A 22,549-nucleotide genomic window follows, 5' to 3' on the forward strand; every position below is an offset into this window, starting at 1 on the left:
ACGTTTTGCTAAATAAACATTTTCCTTTATGTTTGTCACTCTCATCAACACACAAATGCTGTTACTATCAAATTACCAATATGGAGAGAAAGAAAAAAATTCTAAAGTGAAGATTGCTCATTGTTGCTTTGTGTAATGAGCATGCACCTGAAACAACAACAATGGCCGATGTATGCCGTTTTGTTTACATTGGGTTAGCACTGCTAGGTCTAATTACAAGTGTAGGAAATCCAACGTTTCATATATTAACTTGTCTGTCCACACACAATCACAATTTACTTTCTGGCTTGCCATAGTTTGTTTTTCTGTGATTCTACTTTTGTAGGAGAATAAAAATAACTATTGATAAGGAATAAGTTAAAGGTATATTCAGTGATAATCCTCCCTACTATAGAGGGTGCTGACCATATAAGGAGTTCCTCTCTGTCCCCAGTTAACCACGGTCAAAAAACCTTAGGTTTCGTTTTTGGCTAGCGGGGCCCAGCCTTCATTCAATCAGGATGACAGGGGCCTTCCTCCAATCATGCTCGAGTGGGGGCTGGCCTTGGTGCACATGCTGTTCGCCTGTTACACGTCCCCCCACTGTAGAGTGTGTGCATGTGCACATCTTGTTACCGGGGCTGACTGGGGGGTTTTCCAAATCACCCCAATCACTGAATGCTCCTTTAAGGAATGAGTCACAACACAGGCTGAATGTCCTATCTGCCCTGGCATGCTTTTACATTGCAGTGACATTTTGTCAAACAAAGGTCATATGAATAGATTTTCCTTTTGCAAGGTTGTAGATTGGCTATTCTCGGCGAAGACATTTGGTGTAGAGGGAAAGAAGGAGAAGTAACAACGTATACTCCCCTGTGGGACCCTGATCAATATAGTACTATAAAGGGTTTGTGTGGTTAAAAAATGGATGGGGGAAATATCTGCTTAGAAAAACATCCCTATGTGGACAGTGCCAAAGCGAACAAATGTAGCTACTACCAGTCATCATGCTCTGTCATATCGGGAAGCATGGGTTTGCCAGGGGGGTGAGCAGTGGAGCATGATTTATACAGAGTTGTGTGTACGTGTTGCGCAACAAAAGTACAACAGGGCTTTATAAGGGAGGTGCAAAGCTTTTTCAACAGATCTGAGGAGGTGGCTAGAGCTGGGTTTGCTTTCAATAACATGCTTTAGAATGGCTAATAAGTAGAGTTATGTCACTCTCAATGGTAAAAAGTATTGCACAAAGCAGCTTTAGCGTCACCGCAGCGAAGCCGATGCCACACGAAGAGTTGACCTTTCTACTATGCCAGGGGTGGCCAAATTAGAAAATATGAAAACACCCAAGGCCCAACTGCATCTCCTACCTATCATAATGTACTTTCGGACCATATTAAAGTCACATACAAATGTACTGCATTTCAGCAATATCAAAGGTCTTTTGTCAGGTGTGCTGTGAATAAAACACAAATAACTGCCTTTTTTGGAAGGCTGTCCCCAACTAAGGATTATATTTTTATAGTCAACTAGGAGTTACAGGTATGGTGTGTGTGGTATTAAATGTGAGCTTAGTTCACCATAATCACAGTGATCATATTTCATCATATTCAAGGCAACAGAGAATCATTCCATTTGGGCTGTGGGGGTGCTTGATGTCTGATTTAACATAATACTTGCTTGGTTTCTCCCGATAAATCAAGATATATATAACCTATTTAAAAAATATATGTTAATTAATATAACAAATTAGGCCAATATCTAAAAAAACAAAACACTGACAAATCGACTAAGAGATTGGTAGTCGACTAAGACCCATTCCGATCGATCCAGTCGACTAATCGAGGTCAGCCCTACTTTTTTAACATTACCAAATCAGTAAACAGATGTGCATGGTCTTTCCGTCTGTGGTTAACATTGATGATACATAAGTAGAGAGCTACAGTACATCTCTCGTCCACTGCATTCCAATGACAGTCATTTATGATTGAGTGAACATTAAACTAGAGTTCTCAAATCCTCCCCCCACCCATGTTTTGGCCATTATCTACGGAACGGAAGGTCAAATCTGCTCAGTTTAAAGCTCGTTAGATGCGAGACTTTGAGGCAATTGGACCGCGGGGCCGGACGTTGGAGACACCACTTTACTAGCCCTCACCTTTCCTTCTCGGGTGCTGCGTCCCTTGTCTTCTCCCTTCCTGTGTTTGGAGGTGGAGTTGCCCTTAGTGCTGTGCCCTCCCTCCTTCCCACTGCCCGCTCCACTGGACAACGAGGTGGAAGACTGGCTCACTGTCCTCTTGCGACTCTGGTGCTCTGCCTTGGGCGTCCGCTGGAGGGACATGGAGGGAGAGGGGACCGGCTCCTCCTTCTTCTCTAAAGAGCGCTTTGACCTGGCGAGAGAGGATTCCTTACAACATGTTCCTTTCACACAATTAGAGGGACACTATCTGTTCAATTATGTCTATACATCTGAAATGTTACTTTTTAGCTAACCGGCCAAAAATCTGGTATAGGACAAATTCTACCCGACCTACCAATTTACAATTTAGGCATTTAGCAGACGCTCTTAATCCAGAGCGACTTACATTAAGCAAGAACAAAAAAAGCATGGGAATACATCACATACAAATACTACCAATGTATATACACAGCCTTTTTGTGTACAAATCTTGCTGATGCTGAGCCACCAATGCTGAATATTTCATTTCAAAAACGTTGCCAGTGCCATGCGCCACCATGGCTGATATTTGAACCACCAACGTTGAACCACTATCAGATTTATAGTCACCCGCCAAAGTGTTGGTTCGCTTTTGAAACGAATATGCCAAATGAAAAATCTTTCTGCATTTGTTTGGCCCTGTGAAGTTGGAAGTGCCAATTTCAGACCATGGCAGTTTTCTAGGCATCCGAAACGTAAGTGGCTTACTCTTTGCTGCTGTTCTTGTGATGCAGAGACTTGTCTTCTTGCTTGGACCTCTTACTGTCAGGTTTGGCACCGTCATCATCATTCTTAACGTACACAAACAGAGAAGAGAAAGCCTGAATGTTAATGTCCATGTGTTGTATGTTCTTATGTTACATTCCACCCAACTCGATGGAACGGTGGTCAACGTTTGAACTTCTAACACCTGTCTTAGGAACAAAGCAAATTGACTGCCATTGACCAATATATTTATCATTTCAATCCAAGGCGTAGTATGAAGTTCGTTTTGACTTCTAAAGAAGAGTTCACACTACACAGAGAAATAACACAAACTAGATCTCCAGTCTAATGTTTTGGTGAAAACAAGCTATATTCAACTCCCAATTACTAAAGAACGGAACAAGACACACTTATGTGCCCCACTTTGAAAACCCCCGATATTTGGTGTTTACATCGCCAAAATATTCTGTGGGTCTTGAAAGATTAGTAAAAACGCTAATGTTAAAATGTGAAGGTGTACCAAAATTCACCTGAAGCTAAAGCGGTTAAAAGTAATTTGAAGTGCGACAGAATGAAATGACACAGAATGATCATTCACCAAGTGCCGTATGCTCATGCAAACCAACCAGCCTTAACAAACCACTTCAAGCACCACTTCACGAATCCCTAATTCAATCCCAAAGTCAAATTATCCCTTAAAGCAAGACACTGTTGCACTGTGCAGAGTTGGGAACTGGATTAGCCCATGTAACAAGCAGGATTCTATTTGTGTTTGACTCTCCCTGAAGAGGATAAACACAACAGCAGTTGACAGGATTTGCGATTCCTGTAACAACAAAGGAGGAAGTAGAGACGTGTTGCCGTTCGGTCTCATACCTTATCCCGTTTCCTTTTGCCCTTGCTGGAGCTCTTCTCAGAGCTTTGCTTGTTGAACTCCTTTCCGTCTCTGTCGAGCGAGTCCTCCCTCTCCACTTTGATCTCCACTGTCTCCTTGTAGGGCCTCCCAGGGATCCTAGACAGCAGACTTAGGTCTGAAGTGAAGTATATTGTTTAATGTCTATGATATGTACAAAATATATGTGTGTATAACGGATAGTAGACAGGAACACAGTATGCATAATGAGCACAGTATTTCATCACTTGAAACGGCTTGACAGAAAAACAAACGGACCTATCTTAACCAGGAGAACCTGGAGTGGCTGCCTGGCGGGGTACCGCTCCTCTGGGTCGCTGAGCGGCGACAACAGCTCCTTCTCTTCCATGGGAGAGAACACGCATACGGGTGTCCGGATGCTCTCCGGGTACTTTGGCGTCTGCGACGAGGATGGAATGCTGTCATTCTCCTCCGAATCGGACGAGGAGGAGTCCGTGTCGACGAACTCCCGAGACTTCTGGGAAGTCTTGGTGGGCGCATTGGTTTTCCGTTTGCCCGCAGTGGCCACGGCAGCCGCAGTGGGTCTCGGGGAGGACTTGGGCTTAATGTTGGGTTTACGGGAGCCCTTGGTGGCGGCCTTGGGTCGGGGAGGGGCCGGCTCTGGGGCCGGCTCGCTCTCCACCCTCAGCCCACCCTTGGGCTCCTCCACCACCGGGGGCTTCTCTGACTTTTTGGGCTGTTTCTTACCCACAGTCCTTCGCTGGCTCGTGCCGCCATCGCTTTGGGCGGGGGACCTTTGCCGCCCGCGACCGCTCGCGTCTCCCTTCTGTGCCGCCCGGAGGTCCCTGCTCGGGGTCGGTGCCCCTGAGTCCTTGGAACCGCCTCCCTGGCCACCGTAGCTCCGCCCCGAGCCATTGTCCCGACTGTCCTTCTTGTGCTTGGTGGGAACGCTGCTGCTGTTGTCCACCGGGGAAGCCGGGGAGAACTGCTTGTCTTGCTTCTTCAACCAGTTGTCCAGCTGCCACTTGTTGGTTGGTTCAGGCTGAAGGGGCGGGACAGATGGGAGAACAAAAACTTGCATTGGAAATTTGTACATTTCATTACCGACCAGAAACCTTCTCTATCTTCCTATTTAAACTTGGTTTTTTCAGGAAGTAATGCCCTACTTAAGTCATACTACAATGTCACACAAATGTAGCAAAGATAGCTTATCTATAAGCTCAAACGCGTTGCAATGTGACAGGTTGTGAGCTTCTGTGGGTTATATAAATACTGATGAATAACTACATTTGGAACACATTCTTTTTTCCAGAAGTAAAGGTGACCACTTGTACCACTTAACCCCTTTTGGTTAAGTGGATGCTACAGTATGCTTTAGCTATTGAAAAATAGCAGATCTACAAGCTCATAGCGCGCCACCGAGTGGCACGCTACAAGGTAAGGTCTGCTATTTTAGAAAAATCGAAGAACGACTGACAGACATAGCTTTTTTAGAAAACTGTCAGGATGTAGAAGACATTTTTAGAAACTGTTCTCAGGTCAGAATGGGTTAAGGTGAACTGCACATTGGATGGAACTTATACTGGTTAACGTCGTGTGACATTATGGCATGACGTAAAACAAAAGGTTCATGGAGGAAGTCGTTCAATCATTACTTCAGGAGAGGCGGGTCGCGGGGGTTCATTGGCCTCGCTGTCCGTCGAGCTGCTTTCGCTCTCGCTGTCGGACCCCGAGCTGCTCTCGGAGCCGCTGTGGCTGCTGGAGTCGTCCCGTGAATGGTCCGCTACCTCACTGTTATTACTGTTATTACTGGGGAGACAGACCACTTATTATATTAGACAGGGCTAGCCGCTAGACTGAATATGCTTGCGCGCCTTGCATGACGCCAGTGTTATTTCACCCGTGTTTTTTGTTTTTTTGTATCGTGCATGCAGCCATTTGCAACCACCGTAAACATGCACACATCCCCCATAAAACTAGAGGATTCTTTTGGTGCATTACTCACTGGTTGCATCATTTGTGATTGTGTTATTGTGACTATAGGACCACAGTCAACACTGGACACTTGTTCAAAAGATCTTTGAAGTGAATACATTTTATACATTCATAAATCATGGGAGTAAAAAAGGCAATTAGGGTGTCACACACGTTGCCATTTTCCTATACACAACCTTTCTATGGAGGCTTCAAACGAGCGCCTGGTCAAGTGGCTGACATTGTGTGTTTGATACGCAGCACGGGTTGACAAATAAACCTGTTTTTCTACACCATGTGGTCCAGCCAGTGATTAAAGAGTAATGAAACACACGCTTTCAGCCTGTCCCTGCCTACTACACACATTCAATGATCAACCAAAGTGGGTTGGAGGAAGTGAGGGCTGTCTGTGATTGGCTAGTCCGACTCAACAATAGCCCTCCCACTCGTGTAGCTAGCTATGCATTGGGACAGGAGAGAGACATCACAACCTCCAAGAGTACAATCTGATGTCATGTCATTAGGCAAGGCAAGAGGGCGGCTCAGAGGGTGAAAATCGTGACACCTATGCCTGTATTTTTGGTTTTATGATATCTTCTCGGAAAAGATTTAATCTTGACTAGGAAGGACACATACTACCACACATAAAGGCATAATAATGCGTTGGTGTTTCACTACGCTTTAATATAAGCACCACTTATACCTTGCTGAGGTGTTCCTGGATGCGTTCTTGGCTGAGTCCTGTTCTCCTCCATCACTGTCCTCATCACTGCTAAGCTTCAAGTCATCCTCCAGCATACTGAAACACAGTAAAAGCTAGTCACACCCTCACAGCTATGCAAGTAGAGTGCTACAGGAACTACGTCTTTGTAGGCCAGTGGTTCTCAAACCTTTTCATTTCAAGGACCCCCGTCCCCCCCCCACCCCCTTACCAGTCATAACCAAATGGACAGGTAAGGGTCCATTTGGTTAAATTTGTACACTCTCAAGAGTTACAGACAAATATTTGGCTTGGAGCCCCCTGAAGAATCCCTGGGGGTGCCTGCTGGACTCCACTTTTGAGAACCACTGTTGTAGGCCTATCTGGAAGTTATCTCTGCCCTGGTGGGTTCCCGGTGCCCATTTACAATCAGAGTTTTATGCGTTGGGTTTTTGGATCAATTAAGAAATCCCAGGTATTACGATGCCATCGTGTCGTGCACCGGAAATAGCCGATCTGCAAACTCCCAGCGCTATGCGTGATGTATTGTGACTGGAGCTTGTATATCTGCCATTTTCGGCACATGACACGGTCATACGCCCAAAGTATGAGTCGGGCTTAAGCACTTTAGCAAGCGTGGGCTTATGATAGTAACACGTTTTGTTCCAATGTAATTTCCACAAATCTGCAGGCTTTTTATTCTATTTTGGAAGCACACTGGCAATTTTCTTTAACTATAATTACGGAAATGTCTGTCTTGCTGCCAGTGACCTTTTATGTCCATATAAGGGAGACGTTAACGGGTGTAGTTCATGTTATAGAACAAAACGTAAAACTCTCGTTAACCTCACAGACCTTATGTTGTGCATCGTTTGAATACACCAAGGTGACATTTGGCGAGGGAACCCACGAGTTTAGGACATCAAACTGTTGCACTCTATTTACAACCTGCTTTGTGCCCATTTCACCTTGTGAAATCTGTTGTGCTATTTAGCTCCTGACCTGAAAATCTCTGGACCTTTTCTAACTATTTAATGTCTAACCAACATTGCCCTTTCCTCTTGTATGAAAAAACGCAAGAACTAATTACACTAAATGAATGGTGGCGGTGGCGGCGGAACTGGCTTTAAATGCCAGCCAGGCTGTAACGGGGCGGGGCAGGGAGGCACTCACTTGGGCTGATCGTCACAGGTCTTGGACTGGTCTCTGCTGGAGGACTTGGTAGAACTTCCCCTCTCTGTAAACACACATAATACGCGAGCAATGAGACCACGGCCATGTCATCCTCATCAGGTTCATCTAGATGTGTAGAGAGTTGTATGCAATGCATGTTGTGTGTTGCAAAGTGCAGTATGTGCCATATACTCACTATGTCCACCTGGAAAACCTGAGTGCTGAGAGTCCTAAAAAGAATATAAAAAAGTTGGCTATTACTAAACAATGAAAAGATGACTTATACAATATGAGAGGTCCGTTTGTTGCGCATGGTGCCGCAAACACACCGAAAACAGCCCACCTACAAGCTCACAACACGTTGCCGTTGTGAGCTTGTTGTGAGCTTGCCATTTTCGGTACGAGACAGCAGCACGCAACTAAATATAGATCAAGTCAATGCTGTGATGTGTTATTACTATAGAATGCATGTAAACAGTGACTGCTGCTGACCTTAGTGGGGAATGGAAACTTGGAGGGCTCTGTCTTGCAGGGGGTGTGGATTGCTGTCAATGGAGGGGGCCATGACTGAGTCATTTCCTGAGAGACCGGGGAAAGAATTCAACAGTTGTAACTCTTACAAAATGTTTAAGAAATACCGTCACTGACTGGACAGAGAGTGAATTGCTCATGGAATAATCATCTTTCCAATATGCTGAAAGCGGGAGTCTTTAGGAAAACCCCAAAATGGCAGCAATGTGAATGTACCAACCTTTAGAATCTCATCGACACAGTTGGCGTCGCCGGGACCCTAGAGACACACAAACATTACACTTAGCACATGTGTTCGAACGCAACGTTGTCTCCAGTGTGAGAGATGACTTCTGTGAGTCATTTCTATATGGGCTTTATGATGTTGGGGTCACAGCCCTTGGAACCTTATTGCTGATCCGGAGCACCAGTGATATCACAGCAATGACATCATTTCAAGACATGCTCTATGCATTAAAACCTGTGCTGTTGCTTGGGTTGGGGTGGATAATATGATTCCTCCGTTACACTTAAAGTCCCAAAGCATGACTCATTTACCCTTAAAAGTGACCCAAACAATTGGGAAACCCCAACAAAAATAAAACAGTCATAGAGACTTGTTTTTATTCTCTAGGAAGTGAATGACTCAGCATTCGATTCCAGGACTAACATATTATAATTTTCAAACTATTTTGCGGTTGAAAAATAGGTTGTTTATGTTGCTAATGTTAGCAAACATTGGCGTAAAAGAGAGCTGAATTCAAATTATATATTTAATCTATAACCCTGACTCTTTAAGAGTGTATGTAGAACACCAAGTCATCTTCAACACTCAACAGCACTATTTTGTGTTTGCCTTTGTTGCAATGAATGAACTCTGCAATGCTTAGAGGTGTAAACAGAGACCGCTGGCTTTGTTAGTGAGGCCATCTGTATTCTGTATGCAACAATGTCGTGTCTCACCTCTACTGGTGCAGAGGGGATCTTGAGCTTGGAGAGTGAGGCCTTGCCATTCGCCTTCATCTCTCCCATGGTGCCGCTGTGAGATTGGCCACTGTAGCTTTCCGCCTGCGAGCTCTTGGGCTCCGCTGTCTCCTGACCATCCATAGGCCGCACATAGGCGGTCGGCTTCTGCAGCATGGAGCTGGGCTTGGACATGAGCGAAGGCGGAAAGGCCTGGCTAGAGTGTTGCCCGGTGGGGAAGGATGTGTGGACGCGTGAGGGTGAGTCCCAGTTGGCCTCTCGATCCCTGGGAGACTTGGATCGGTAGCGCTGCTCCTTCCCGTGGTGCGTCTCGGTGCCCAGAGAAGCGCGGGATGCCGATGAGCTCAGGGAGCCTTTGGCCGGGCTGGAGTTGTGGGACTTGGAGTGCTCAGAACTTCCACCGTGTTTACTCGACTTCTTCTCCCGCACCTCGCCTCCGTGTCTTTGGCTGCCGCCGGCGCCGCCGGCTCGCTGGCCGCCGAGGCCCGACCGCTTCTGGGACTGGGAGGAGGACGAGGAAGAGGTGGAGGTGCCAGCTGCGGGCCCTACGGGCGTCCACTTGCTGCTCTGGCCGCCCCCGCTGCCACGCTGGTCCCCGCTGAACAATGACTGGCCCGACTTGTCCTCGGCGGACGATGAGCTGCTGGAAGGTTTACCGGTTAGTTTGGGAATGGTCTCCCCTCCGATTGGTTCTTTCATTTCGTCGTAGTTGCCCAGCATGCTCTGGATACGGCTCGATAGTTTGTCTTCCTTGGACTAGAGCGAGAGAGAGGGGGGGAGGGGGGGTATAAAGGGAAAAGAGAGACAAAGATGAAACATGAGTCACATTGGGAGCATGAGTCAACCTCATAGGTTAATTGCATTCCATCAAAAGCACACATTGAGATGGAGACAAGGCCGACACCGTCAACAGCGACAGTCATGGAAAATAAGCAAAAACGAGCCGCCATGTTCTCCATGTGAGATTGAACAAAACATTGAAGGTGAAACAACATCTCCCCATTTCTCCTGTCACGTGAGTTGCAGTTAAAACATACCACATATGTATATGTTATAGTATCAACTCGGCACAGAGACGATTGGCTCATTCAAACTCTGCCAGCCTTCGCCTCCCCATCTGCTAAAGAAGATAAAGGCCTTTCCATCCAAGAGGTTAATCAATCACTTTGAGGCCAGGAGCACCGGGCGACCTGTTGGCTACTAGTCCGTGACAAGAGGTAAACCACCGGCTGAGGAAAGCGATCTAGTTTCACAAAGCCCCCCCCCCCCCCCCCACACCACCCCCCGACCCTGTTTGACAGACAGAGACACCGAGGGGAGTGAGGAGGAAACACAAGCCGTTATCTGTAGCAGGAAATGTAACTTGGTTGAGCAGTAACACGCCCTGCTGCGATTCCCCCCTGCCAGCGTTGCCAGGTCTGGCGCGCACGTGTGGCAGGGGGAGCACTAAAGGTCTAGCGAGCACCTCATATCGGAGGGCCTTCTCAGGTTGGTGTCACGGCGGGCGCGGGTTTCAATAACGTAGCTCTTATTATTTACGTAGGTTTCAACGTCTTCATCAGGCTCTCAAATGTCACGTGAAGAAAGGACAAGCTTTGATGTAATTTCCCGTAGATGAAAACGGTTGTCTTTGTGTGTGTGTGTGTGTGTGTGTGTGTGTGTGTGTGTGTGTGTGTGTGTGTGTGCGCGTGTGTCTCTGTGTGTGTGTGTGTGTGTGTGTGTGTGTGTGTGTGTGTGTGTGTGTGTGTCTGTGGTACATCTGTATGTATCTCATGCTATAAAGACGGGAAAAAAGTTATACTCTGCTGCTCTACATCTGTTTAAGTACAGCTGCAGCTGTGTGCACACAGCACAGACCTTTACAGCAGAACACAGTAAACTTCCACTGTCTGGAGCATGACAGAGAGAGACAGAGAGAGAGAGAGAGAGTCAACTCAAGCTTACATAAGTCTCTGGAAACCATCACAAGGAGAGGCATAATACCATTAGTATTGGAACAGATAGGGTTTCAGTTCTGTTCATTTGTTAGTCGTCTGTCCCCTTTAAAAAAGGTTAACCTCTCAAAAGTCCTGAGACAAAGCAAAAAAAATCTTCACAGCTCATGACCTATTTTTCCTTCATTTTCTTTAAACAAGCTCAAATACGTTGGCCCATGGCACAGTGGTGTGCCTTATATTATATGCTTAACACCACCAATTGGCGTGCCTAACAATACCGAATCGTGCAGTGCGGCATTGTAGTTCATCCATTAATGTCCTGAATTTTGCAATGGTCGGCACGTTTTGTAGCCTTTCTGTGGACGTCTCCCTCTTCAAAGTCCATGTCTTACCTTTGACTTTGTTGTGGGCTAAACACACAGAAACACACGAGGCCTGCACTCTACACTCACCTCTGATCCCTTGCCATTCCCAACCTGTCAGGACACATTCTGTGCCGCCTCTTTGATGGCTGGCTCTGGCTGAAGGAGAGCAGGCACTTACCTCTACTCAAATCTGGTTAGCGGCAAAGATTAGACCACTATGGAGGACTGAAAATCCTGTTTTACAATTACAATGATTCTGGAGGGGGGTTCTGGCAAGCGAGGGAGGCACGGTGGACAATGAGGGGGGAGAGAGAGAGAGAGAGAGAGAGAGAGAGAGAGAGGCCGGCATGTTTTCTTCCTTTATTTACTGTACGGCGGACACGAATGCAGGATGACGGCAAGTGAGCAGGGCTGCATGGGTCATGTCAAGTCAAACGAATGTCTTATAAACTGCATAGCACCAGTTTGTTCTGGATTTATCGTCAGCATGGAACAGTGACGCGTGAAAAAGAACGGCCTGTTTTACCCTAAGGCCATAGTAAGGAGCGGTGAGTCAATACTAGCATTAGCATTACTCACTTAATTCTGAGAAATAGGATGTGGCTAAAACAATATGTGTAAAAGAAGGGTAGGGCGATACAACAACCCAGAAACAATCTTTAACCAATGACTACCAAGGTGGCACAAAGTCCACACAATTCAGTAAAATAATCTTTCCTCTGGAAACATAAAATGTACATAATATTGCCAGAAAATCATACTGTGATATTTCCCTGAATATCGAGATAAAAATTGCAGTTTGTCCATGTTTTTTCACAGTTCCTCTTTTGTCACTTTTTTGTTTTGTTTTCTTGGCTGTGCATCACATGAAGTAGGCTACTGCATGGCTGATCTAAATCACTCAACTTTTACTGTGGAAACGATTATCATGACTATAAACAATCACACCCATGTGAAATGAGGGGCGCTAATATATTAAAGTCTAACTCATGTTGATTAGGTGATGTAATGGTGATGTAAAACAAACGGTGCCAACACAAACATTAAACACCATTAACAATAAAGAGAAAATATGACGTAAACGACACATGACGTACATTTTCCCTTCATTGTCAATGCGTTTACTAAACAAACTTTGAACTAAAGACAAAGATTAAACCTGTGTATAGGAGGGGATAGCGCCCCTCAAAAACAAAGAAAAGAGAGGTTGAGAGAGAGAGAGAGAGAGGGGGGGGGGGGGAGACTCAGAGAGAGAGGTGCTGCTTCTATTGACGGTTGTGGTTATGCATTCCTCTCTGGCAGCGGTTTAACTCAACAAATACTAAAGTGGCAACACAGTGGAGATCCACAAACTGCTTCTGCTGACATGTGTTTAAAAAAAGGTGAGAGTGTGACATGGGGCTATGATTGGGGGGGGGGGGGGGGGGGGGGGAGGGGTTCATGCCAAAAACACCAAGGACACAAACTCACACAGAAACAAAGGTCTACGACGTGTTGACCTCCTCCAGTCATTACTCTCAATCACAAACAAGCAAACGCTTCCTTGGCTTCAGGACAGGAGTGATTGACTTGCCATCAAAACAAAACCACGGCTATATACTTCATTGTACGTCAAATAGGGAAAATAGCCAATCTACAGTACAAGCTCACACAACGCGTCACAATGTGTTGTGAGCTTGTTCATCTGCTATTTTTTACAGATGAATGTCTGCCTATATTTGCGCAGAACGTTCATCTATCTATATTATGACAAGCCCAGAATTAGGGACACTAGGGTTCATGTGGTTAAGCGTTACAAGTCTTCATGTTACATTGACCAGTAACTAGGATCCAACCAGTAAGTTGTGATCGTTTCTCAGAACACCCACGTTATAAAAACAAAACAAAACAAAACAAAACGTGAACTTACAACTTTGTAGGGTTCAGGAAAGAGAGGTGAGTTTGCTGGAAAGGCCTCTCCACCACCTTGCTGGATTTCTTGATTTCGCCTCTCTCGTTCTTTCATTCGGAGCACATTCCGGTCCTCACGGTTCATGTTGCTAACAACGAAGAAACACAAGCGTGAGTCAACACAGGGGGAAATAAGAAATAATACAGAAAACTGCTTCCCTCCCTTCTATTTCTTTCTATTTTCTTTCTCCTTGGCATTTACAAACTTCAGTTCAGACAGGAGAGTGCAGAGACAGAGAGACATGCAAGACAAGACGTTGGTTCCAGACCCCCAGGAACGCGCACAGAGGGCCGGGCCGGTTCCGGCATGCTGCCCTGCGTCCGAAGCGGTTGAGAAATGACAGAGTTACCGTGTGCCCTACTGTACCCTCTACTGTACTGTACTGTCACTGTACTGTACTGGCACACCCGAAATCATCATATATACAGTTAATGTGTGTGTGTGTTTGTGTGTGTGTTAGGTTGCGCACAGGTGGTGAAAAACAACCATGCTGTTTTCGTGCTCGTACCCAGCCAGGCAGGCACGTACCCAGCCAGGCAGGCACGCACCCAGCCACAACCCACACCCACACACACACACACACACACACACACACACACACACACACACAGCTCTGTAAGGGAGTGGTTGCACCACTCAAAAATTACTGAGCACACTGAGACATGTCTTACTGTCATTAACAGCGAGTCTTTGCTGAAATGAGCCACCAGGCACCATACACAATGCTTTTTATCCTACAGGTGGAAATAACAGGGAGGCTAAAGTAATTGCGGTTCACAATTCACACTGAATGAATTGTGAATTGGCAGAATACACCGTGATGACTCATTCGGCCATCAAAACTGAACCAAATGACATCTGAAATAGATTAAATGAGCCCTCAGGCTGTGTGGCTTCCAACTAGGCCTAATGAAAAATAGCTTTGTGTTTCCATTCCTGATGCAATGTCCCAGTTTTCCAGCGGTAGACCGACGTGTATCACAGCAGTTTATGGTGCTACATTAAAAAGGTTGGGTGTCTAGTTTCTAAGGAGTATTAAAAAACATCTTTTCTCAAACAGCTGTGGCTGTTTATGTAAGATTGTTCAGGTACAAAGGGCTAAGTGTCACAGTTACTGACAGGACCGTTAACATAATTTACAGAGACCCTGTACATAACCTGTACTGGAGGAATCCTGGTGACAACCTGTGGACAAAGTAGACTAAACCAGGCTTGTCTACATACTGTGCGGCCGCCTACATGTTATCACTTCATGTTGGTCTCATTAGTTTCGAGGTTTTATGCTTTTGTAAGCCTTTACAACACAAATAACTCCTTCCCAACGTCTTTTCATTTACTAATGTCTGTTTCAGAATATAATTTTATATGCATACATTTTTCTATTCGTTACACGCAATGCGTTGTGAGCCGTTGGATCACAATTCTTTTGCAAATGGGTGAAAGTGGTTAATAAATCTACTGCAATCAAATCATAGAATGTAACCACAAATTAGGGGTATACCTGCAGGTGTGTGAAGAAAAAAGCCTTCGTTGTCTGAGTGGCCAATCAGAAAACTAAAAACATGTCCATTATTCATGGCTTTCTTCTCACTAGTTGTTGTTACAGGCAGGGCTGTGTGGATTTTCACGACCCATGGAGAACACAATGTCACATGTGACTAAACGCTGCCAGTACTACTTCCAGACTGGAAATATACCAGTCTGTTACCGTCATGACAGTAATGGGACACGTTTCAAGAAAAACATTATGCAGTTAACCACTTGAAAAACTGCAAAAGTACTAAGTACACCTATGTTAAAATTGTCTGTTTTGAGTAATGAAAGGAGTGGACTTGAGGTCCTCGATTGTAACAGACAGGGAGAAGCCAGTTACATAAGAAGAGGGGAAAAAAATCACCTACTGAACTCAAGCCTGACGCCTCACAGTTAGGCCTTGTAGGCCTCCGGCACTGAAAAAAGTCCAACAATGATTTAAAGACTGTTGACAGAGTATGATTATGCAGCACCTACCCGACCGCCTCCTTTATTTTAAATAACTCCTCACTCACGTGTATACGTGTACATGTACGTCTTTCCCCGGCTAGGCTCGAGACAAAGAAAACAAAACAAAAACACATGCCTGTAAACGACACAAACGACAAACTAGACTTGCTGCATTCTCAAACTGCGGAGCATGTGCAGGGCAAGGATTTGGCTTGCACAACTCAACGGTGTGTTATGTACCCAGTGTGTCAATCAGATCTGCCTATAATGTTGTAAGTGTGTAACTTCTTTCAAGAATACATTGGTTCACCAAGTTAAATAATGCTATCACAGAAAGCACACCGTTTCTAAGTTCTTTTCAATTTGAGCCTGGCTATCTGTACGCGTATCAAAGTGTAAATACACATTTCTCAACCAGCCTTATGGCTAGCCCATGGTCTGTTTTACATCAACAACAATCCCCAGCTATGAGTCATTCCTTGAGGAACAGACGTGATGCTTGAATCCTATAGCAGGACTCCATTAAAGCCAAACCCCAGGAAGCCACCGAGGCCATAACCGCTGCCTGTAAGGCAGCTGGGACCCACCATTAACTCCATTCTAAGACAAGATAACTGTCGAGAGACTGTACTCATAGACTGTTGATAGACTGTGTTATCCAGATACCGGTAGTCACTGTTGAAGGTCAGTAGTAGTGCTATATATATATATATATATATATATATATATATATATATATATATATATATATATATATATATATAAAAATAATACATTTCCATAATTACTGTTGATAGGCTACGCACCTATCTGTTGATTCCGTTCGAATTATTGTAAATATATTATAAATATACACACACAAAACTGTTAATAGGCTGTGCATATATCCAGCTACCCCTATTATTTTGCACAAATATTATATTAATACATACAATATTAAATGGCGATAGATACTGCTACTATGACGTCATATGATCGTATCAATAAAGGTTTATGTGATATACTGTATTATCTTAACAGGGGAGGTGACCATTTTTTTTATCTTAACAGGGGAGGTGACAAAAAACGTTTATCAGCAGCAGCAGCAGCATACATATCTCTGGAGGTTCTCATATTGGACCTTGCCGAGTAGCGTAGAAGGATCAGTGACCAGAGGAAAAAATGTAGGGAAAAAGAAAACAGTTAAAAGGCCACCGCGCCGCACCTCAGCTAACCAAGATCTGCCTACTACTGACAAGCTTTCTACTTAAGGGTTAAATTAGTAACCTAGCCCGCAAAACACGAGACTCTCGTGTTCCAGGGTTTACTTTCTTTAATCCATGTTTTGATCAGATTGTATCGTTAGCCACCGATCTCTAACACAACAACATCCAGTAGGACAGTGGCCGCAGCCATTTTGAAACGCACACGCATCCACTTCCATTCTAAGCCCTGCATTCAATGCCCTGTATCTCATAAACGACATTGAGGGGCCGTTTCTCTGGCCCAAACAAGCGTTTTCAGCGGCCTGTAGCAGGCGCTGTGATACTCGCGGTCGGGTTTTCCAAACCACCGACCGAGAGAACAACGACCGTCAAGACACCACACACACACACACACACAGCAGTTTGTCACTGTAACATGCGATTACGGATATTTGGCTCTTCAAAGTAAGTGTTACGCACGATAAAACCCTGGCAGTACGCCATTACTTAATGGTGGCGGATTAAGAGTTAACAAGCAGGGTGAGTAATAAACAGGCACATGCTAGTAATGTTGGCGGTGACTAGTAATTTCTCCCTCTCTATCCACAGTTCCCACTGGAATCGACCTCGAATAAATGCATTCTTAGTCGACCAACAGGGACGTTACGACTAATTTAATCGCCATGCAGAGAGACACTAGCCTTTTCAGGTTGGTGGTGCTTTCACGAGAGTTATTAAAGGGTTATATATAGTTTACACTTTACAAGAGATGTAGGTGTAGAAAAATAGCATGAAATACTAGCATAAAAACAGCCATGGCAGAGTAAGACCAAAGCACCTGATTAATTATGATGGGACAGCCCTGGCAAATAACACATCATTTAGCGATCCGGGTTCGTTTGAAATTATGCTAATTAAAATTGGTCTACACTCTGCAGCCCTGGAAACAGCTCTCAAGCGTAATTATTCTATCTAGACGAACAATGGGAACCTGCATGATGACAAAGCAGTAGGGGTTTAATTACTCTTGTAGTGTTTGTTGATGCAAACAAGCCTATTAGTAGGAGCCCCCATGCCCGAGTGGGACTGTAGATGTCAAAGGTGGCTGTTAGCGCCTTGAACCATCAAATGCACTCCTTTGTAAAAACACTCCTCCCGTCCTTTCATTCCACTTTAAATGAGCTGCACTGCAGAACAAGAGGTTACTCCTTGACACAACGGCTGTCAGATGAGAGCTTTCCATCTGCTCCAACTGTGGTTTCAGGGAAACTCAGCAAGGTGAGGTTCCATTGAAACCACACAGTTGATTTAACTGGAACTTCAGCATATGGTGTTAGCACATAGTACTTGATCAAAGTCAGAATCACTTTTCCTGATTTATTTCGGAGACAGATGTTAGTCTCAGATGTTAGTCTGGACTGGGTATAACCAAATCAACAATAAAAAAGAAAGCGACTTTGAGCTAGTTTTCTTGTAACATAGCTTAATATTCATAGTTGCGCGTTAGTTTGGGCTTATTTCTGAAGTGTAGTTGCTTATTTGGGCTTGCTTTCACGATTATTTTTGAAAATAGCTGAGGAAATAGCAATATAGGGCTCAAGTGGTGAAACTGGTTGCTTCTTTTGGGCTTGTTTTCATAGACCTGGTCGCTTGTTTCACTCACAGAATCTGGCAACCCCGGAGCGCCTCTGCATCCCGCAAAAAAAAAGAAACCCCACACACATACTGGTAGCATTTATTTAGCTAGATTTGCTTAGGAGTTGATCGATTGGTATAGGAATTGAGAGTCGAGATTGAGAATATGGTAGTGGTTCACACTACACCAGTAGTCAGCCCTGAAATATGACGAGCAGACTGGGGTAATTTACCCCCTCATCACTACAACATGGATAGTGTCGTCTCCCGAGGATCGGCAACTGACCGAACATGCTCGGTTCTTCATCAACGGGTTCCGACGCGTGGGGAAGGCAATATGGGCGGCAAGCCACGGGAGGAGACTCCTGACGACAAGCTCCCGACACTTTCAAACTGGCCGACAGCCGACCGTCTGTGCTGTCATAAGAGGTCTACTCTAAAGACCGTCTGTGCTGTCATAAGAGGTCTACTCTAAAGACCGTCTGTGCTGTCATAAGAGGTCTACTCTAAAGACCGTCTGTGCTGTCATAAGAGGTCTACTCTAAAGGCTGTGGTTTTCAAATCAAGGCCCATTATTTATTCGGCATTTGAGCCACGGTCCACCATTTGATGAGAATTAGCCTCAGACCCATAACTAAAGAATATTTTGTCGTTGTTGGATGAGATTGTCCACAATTGTATAATACATTAGGAGAGATAACAGGCAAACATTGATCAAAATAACAATTCTTCTACATTCTAATTGTGTAGACTTGACTTGTGAATTAAGTCAGATGCAGATGTTTAACAATAACTTAACTCTTGAGAGCATAAAATGAAACGAGATGCACCCGTAAGGTTTAAAGAGTTAAAAGGGTCCATTTGGTTACCAACTCTCCATCATTTAACTGGGGACCCCCTCAGGGACCACTGGTGGTCCACGGACCACTGGTCTAAGAAGGCATCGAGGATCTGGCCTTTGACCAACTCAGAATCAGTCATTTTGAGAAACAAGATGAATGCAAGGCTAAGTAATAAAAAACAAATGTTAATCCAATCAAACGTCCTGTGCCTGACTAATGTTATTTTTACTAAGTAATGTCATCAACCTCAAATAGCATGGAGCTAGAACTAATGGCTTTCATTCAAATGAGGTACGAGTACAGTATTGTCACTTGTACAATGCAAATATAAAAAAACAGTAGGCAACTGGCAAAACAGCCATTACCAGTTAGTTACTTAACTTACTTTCAGTCATTAGGTAAATCAATAGCATAGGCAGAACTGGTAAACAATCTGTTTGGCTTCTTTTAGGCCCCAAAGCCCATCCAACAGAGACTCCAGCCATGTTTAGCCAAAGCAGCTCTTACCTCCTCCATGTCTTCACTTTAGCAACTTTTCACAAGACTAATTCAGTAATGTTATGATACTCATTGCTGTCAGTGTGTTTCAGGCCCTGCTTAGTTTTACAGTAATGATTCCCACTACAGTCTAGCAGGGAGGGGGAAAAGGTCAAAGTCTGTGGAGTTTGAAAAGGCAGTACAGCGCTGCCTGTAGCTATGCTAATCTGCTAACGTCTCTGCTTTATAGCTCACACAATATATACAAATTAAAAACACAAACAAGCCACGTCTTCAGCCCAAGCGGAAAAGAACAAAAAGAAGGAAGACTGAACTGATGGTTATCTTGGCACCATGAATACAGGGCAGTGTTTCAAGTCAACAGGCATATCTAAACCCCCTCCCCCCAGCCCCACAACAACTTAGGTTAGCAAAAGCCTGATCACTGTTCTTTTTTCTCTCTTTTTTTAAGTCGACCACTAACCACCACACAGGAGGAGAGACAGCTAAAGAGAAATAAGTGAAGCACTCAACTAGTTGTGCATTTCTTACCCTGACTGAGAGGCCATGGCCCCAACCAGTGAAACATTGGAAGGGGGTGGGGGGGGGGGGGGTCAGAGTAGCTGTCGGGGAAGTGTTCTCGTCATGGTCTGTTGTGTCAGCTCGCTTTCGCGTCTCAACCTCCTTCTCCAGTAACAGACCGTCCCTGTTCTAGCTGCCGATTTACAGTTCCAAGCTCCAAAAGTACAGTTTCTTTACTCTATTTCGACGGCACAGTGTAATTTCCTTGGAGTAGAGACAAATCTGACTTAGAGAGGGGAGGTGCCTGCTTGTTCTGGGAGATACCAAGTCAGCAAACAGAGAGAGGGTGGTGTGTGTGTGTGTGTGTGTGTGTGTGTGTGTGTGTGTGTGTGTGTGTGTGTGTGTGTGTGTTGGGGGGGTGGGTGCTGCAGGCAGGGAGGGGTACAATAGGTGAAGTCAGAGGAGCCAGAGTCTTTTGTTTCCATTTGAGTGAATGCGTGATGATAAGTACGTGGGGGGTAAAGTCTAGGTGAAAAGAGTGAGGCTGAACGTGCAAAAAGTGTGACTGAATGAAGAGATGAGAGAAAACAAATTGGCTTGTTCTTATCTCTTCAATAGGAGCGCAGGTGACACAATCTCACCGGCTCCTGTAGTTTTTTCAAGATAATAAAAATCTGGGCTGAATGTGGTTCCCCAATGAAATAGTAATGTTCTTTCATTGTTTAATCAAGGATGCAAATTCATCCATCCCTTCATTATGCAAAAGGCGTGATGGACCAAAACACAAACGCGCTGCACTGCAGCAGGAAAATGATGACGGCTCATTATTTTATGACAAACGTTTTATCTGGCTGCTACTTGCATATTTAACTTTAAAACAAAGAAAGGACAGCTGAGAAAGTTAAACCAACTCCCTGTCAACCAACAACTTCATGATGAATTGGGTTCTACAAGGCTTCATTAAAGAGAGCGTCTTCAGGAAAAGAGAAACCCCAGCTCGCTGCTTACACAGGGGAGGGAGGGTGGGGGGGGGGGGGGGGGGGGGGGAGACCGGGATGAACCGATATCACCTCTCACTAAAAATGGAACGGTCCGCCTCATTCCATAAAAGGAGATGTTATTTTATACCGTGGAGCCTCTCCTCCTTGTGATGTCACTGCCCTCAGGACGGCCCAGCCAACCAGGGCCGGTCTTACCGTCAACATCCTCCCTCCCCCACTATGCCCCGAGCACAGGGCACAACACCACTGGAGTCTTTTAAAGAGACATTGCAACATATTGTCCAACAGGACAAAATAATGGGAGGAAACATTTAACATATGACTACAGGTTGTTAACAAACAGGAGACATTTTCATCAGCCATGTGATGCCACACACAGACAATGTGTTATTGCAAGATGCCTGTATTCCACTTTAAAAGGCCCGCAAAGAGATTGCTCATTATAGGCCTGAGGAGGGTGTGCCATCTAAATAGAAGTTGTTTATAGGACAATTTTAGGTTTTTTTTCCAACCAAGGTTCATGTTTTAGGTTATAGAGAAAGTAAAACAGAATGATTTTTTTCCCCCATTTGCTGCTTTCTTTCGTTTTAGTGATTTTAGCCATTTCTGACAGGGGGGGCGGGAGCATTCGAACAAGTGGCTAAATATGTATTTACAAAAAATGACGGCGATTTCTTTATTGTTGGCTCAATCATCAGATTGTCACCTCTCCCTTCACATTCAATAGACCCTGCAATCTTTTGTTTCCAGATGTAATTCCCTGGGGTCTAGTAGGAATATAGTAAATAATAATAAAGAAATTACCCTAGAACAAAATTACATATTTAGCCACTAGCTCGAATGCCCCTGTCAAAAATAGCTAAAACGAAAGGAAGCAGCAAATGAAAAGAAATTAACACCCATCTTTTAAGGACCACTTCACCACTTTTCAACCTATCTTCATATTATTGGTCCTCACTAATAATCATGATAAAATGCCACCACTACTCTGTGTCTCATAGGTGGGCTGTGGGCAGTTCAGAAACCCGTCCACCAGTGACATCATCGATGGGGAATCCAAGCCAATAGAAACGGCAGGCTTTCTAGTCCTGAAAAGTTGCAATGTGAAAATGGAAGCCATTGTTCTCACGATAATACAAACATTCAATTTTTTTGTAAAAACATCTTGCTTAAAAGAAATCTGCCCAACGATGATGTCACTGGTGGATGGGTTTCTGAACTGCCCATAGCCCTCCTATGAGACACAGACTGAGTAAAAAAGAAATTGTGCCATTTTATCCTGATCATTAGTGAGGACCTATTATATGAAGATAGGTTGAAAAGAGGTGAAGTGGTCCTTTAAAAAGAATAAGCATGTATAAAATACATGATTACTTTCCTAGCTTGGAGTCTCCCCTTCCTTTCACACCATCTGAATTTCAAAATGTCAACTTTCATAAAGTACAAAATAAATATGTTCTCTCTGTAAGAAAAAACACAAAACTAATGTTTATACTTGGTTAACCAGATCCCCCAGGGCTCTTCACATGATCTCCTTT

The 22,549-nt window shown here is 44.5% G+C and overlaps 1 protein-coding gene across 7 annotated transcripts in view; it reads right to left on the bottom strand.

Annotated features, from left to right (window-relative positions):
* aff4 (AF4/FMR2 family, member 4) overlaps nt 1-22,549 on the bottom strand; it is a 42,707-nt gene that overhangs the window by 12,614 nt on the left and 7,544 nt on the right. For 4 of the 7 annotated variants that reach the window (XM_080780916.1, XM_080780913.1, XM_080780915.1 and 1 more), the window contains exons 1-13: nt 20,041-20,247; nt 13,326-13,455; nt 9,094-9,870; nt 8,372-8,410; nt 8,113-8,199; nt 7,817-7,850; nt 7,621-7,684; nt 6,451-6,546; nt 5,429-5,582; nt 4,071-4,815; nt 3,776-3,930; nt 2,903-2,985; nt 2,135-2,366 (exon numbers count right to left, since the gene is read on the bottom strand). In XM_080780916.1, coding sequence (XP_080637042.1) covers nt 2,135-2,366; nt 2,903-2,985; nt 3,776-3,930; nt 4,071-4,815; nt 5,429-5,582; nt 6,451-6,546; nt 7,621-7,684; nt 7,817-7,850; nt 8,113-8,199; nt 8,372-8,410; nt 9,094-9,870; nt 13,326-13,455; nt 20,041-20,057 — 2,613 coding nt within the window. In that variant the 5' untranslated portion in view covers nt 20,058-20,247. Of the gene's footprint in view, nt 1-2,134; nt 2,367-2,902; nt 2,986-3,775; nt 3,931-4,070; nt 4,816-5,428; nt 5,583-6,450; nt 6,547-7,620; nt 7,685-7,816; nt 7,851-8,112; nt 8,200-8,371; nt 8,411-9,093; nt 9,871-13,325; nt 13,456-20,040; nt 20,248-22,549 lie in introns of those variants that run through there. The other 3 variants (XM_080780914.1, XM_080780917.1, XM_080780918.1) reach the window with 3 other exon arrangements.

The sequence above is a fragment of the Protomyctophum bolini genome (assembly GCF_963924005.1).
Source record: "Protomyctophum bolini genome assembly, chromosome: 13".
Lineage (NCBI taxonomy): Eukaryota > Metazoa > Chordata > Actinopteri > Myctophiformes > Myctophidae > Protomyctophum > Protomyctophum bolini.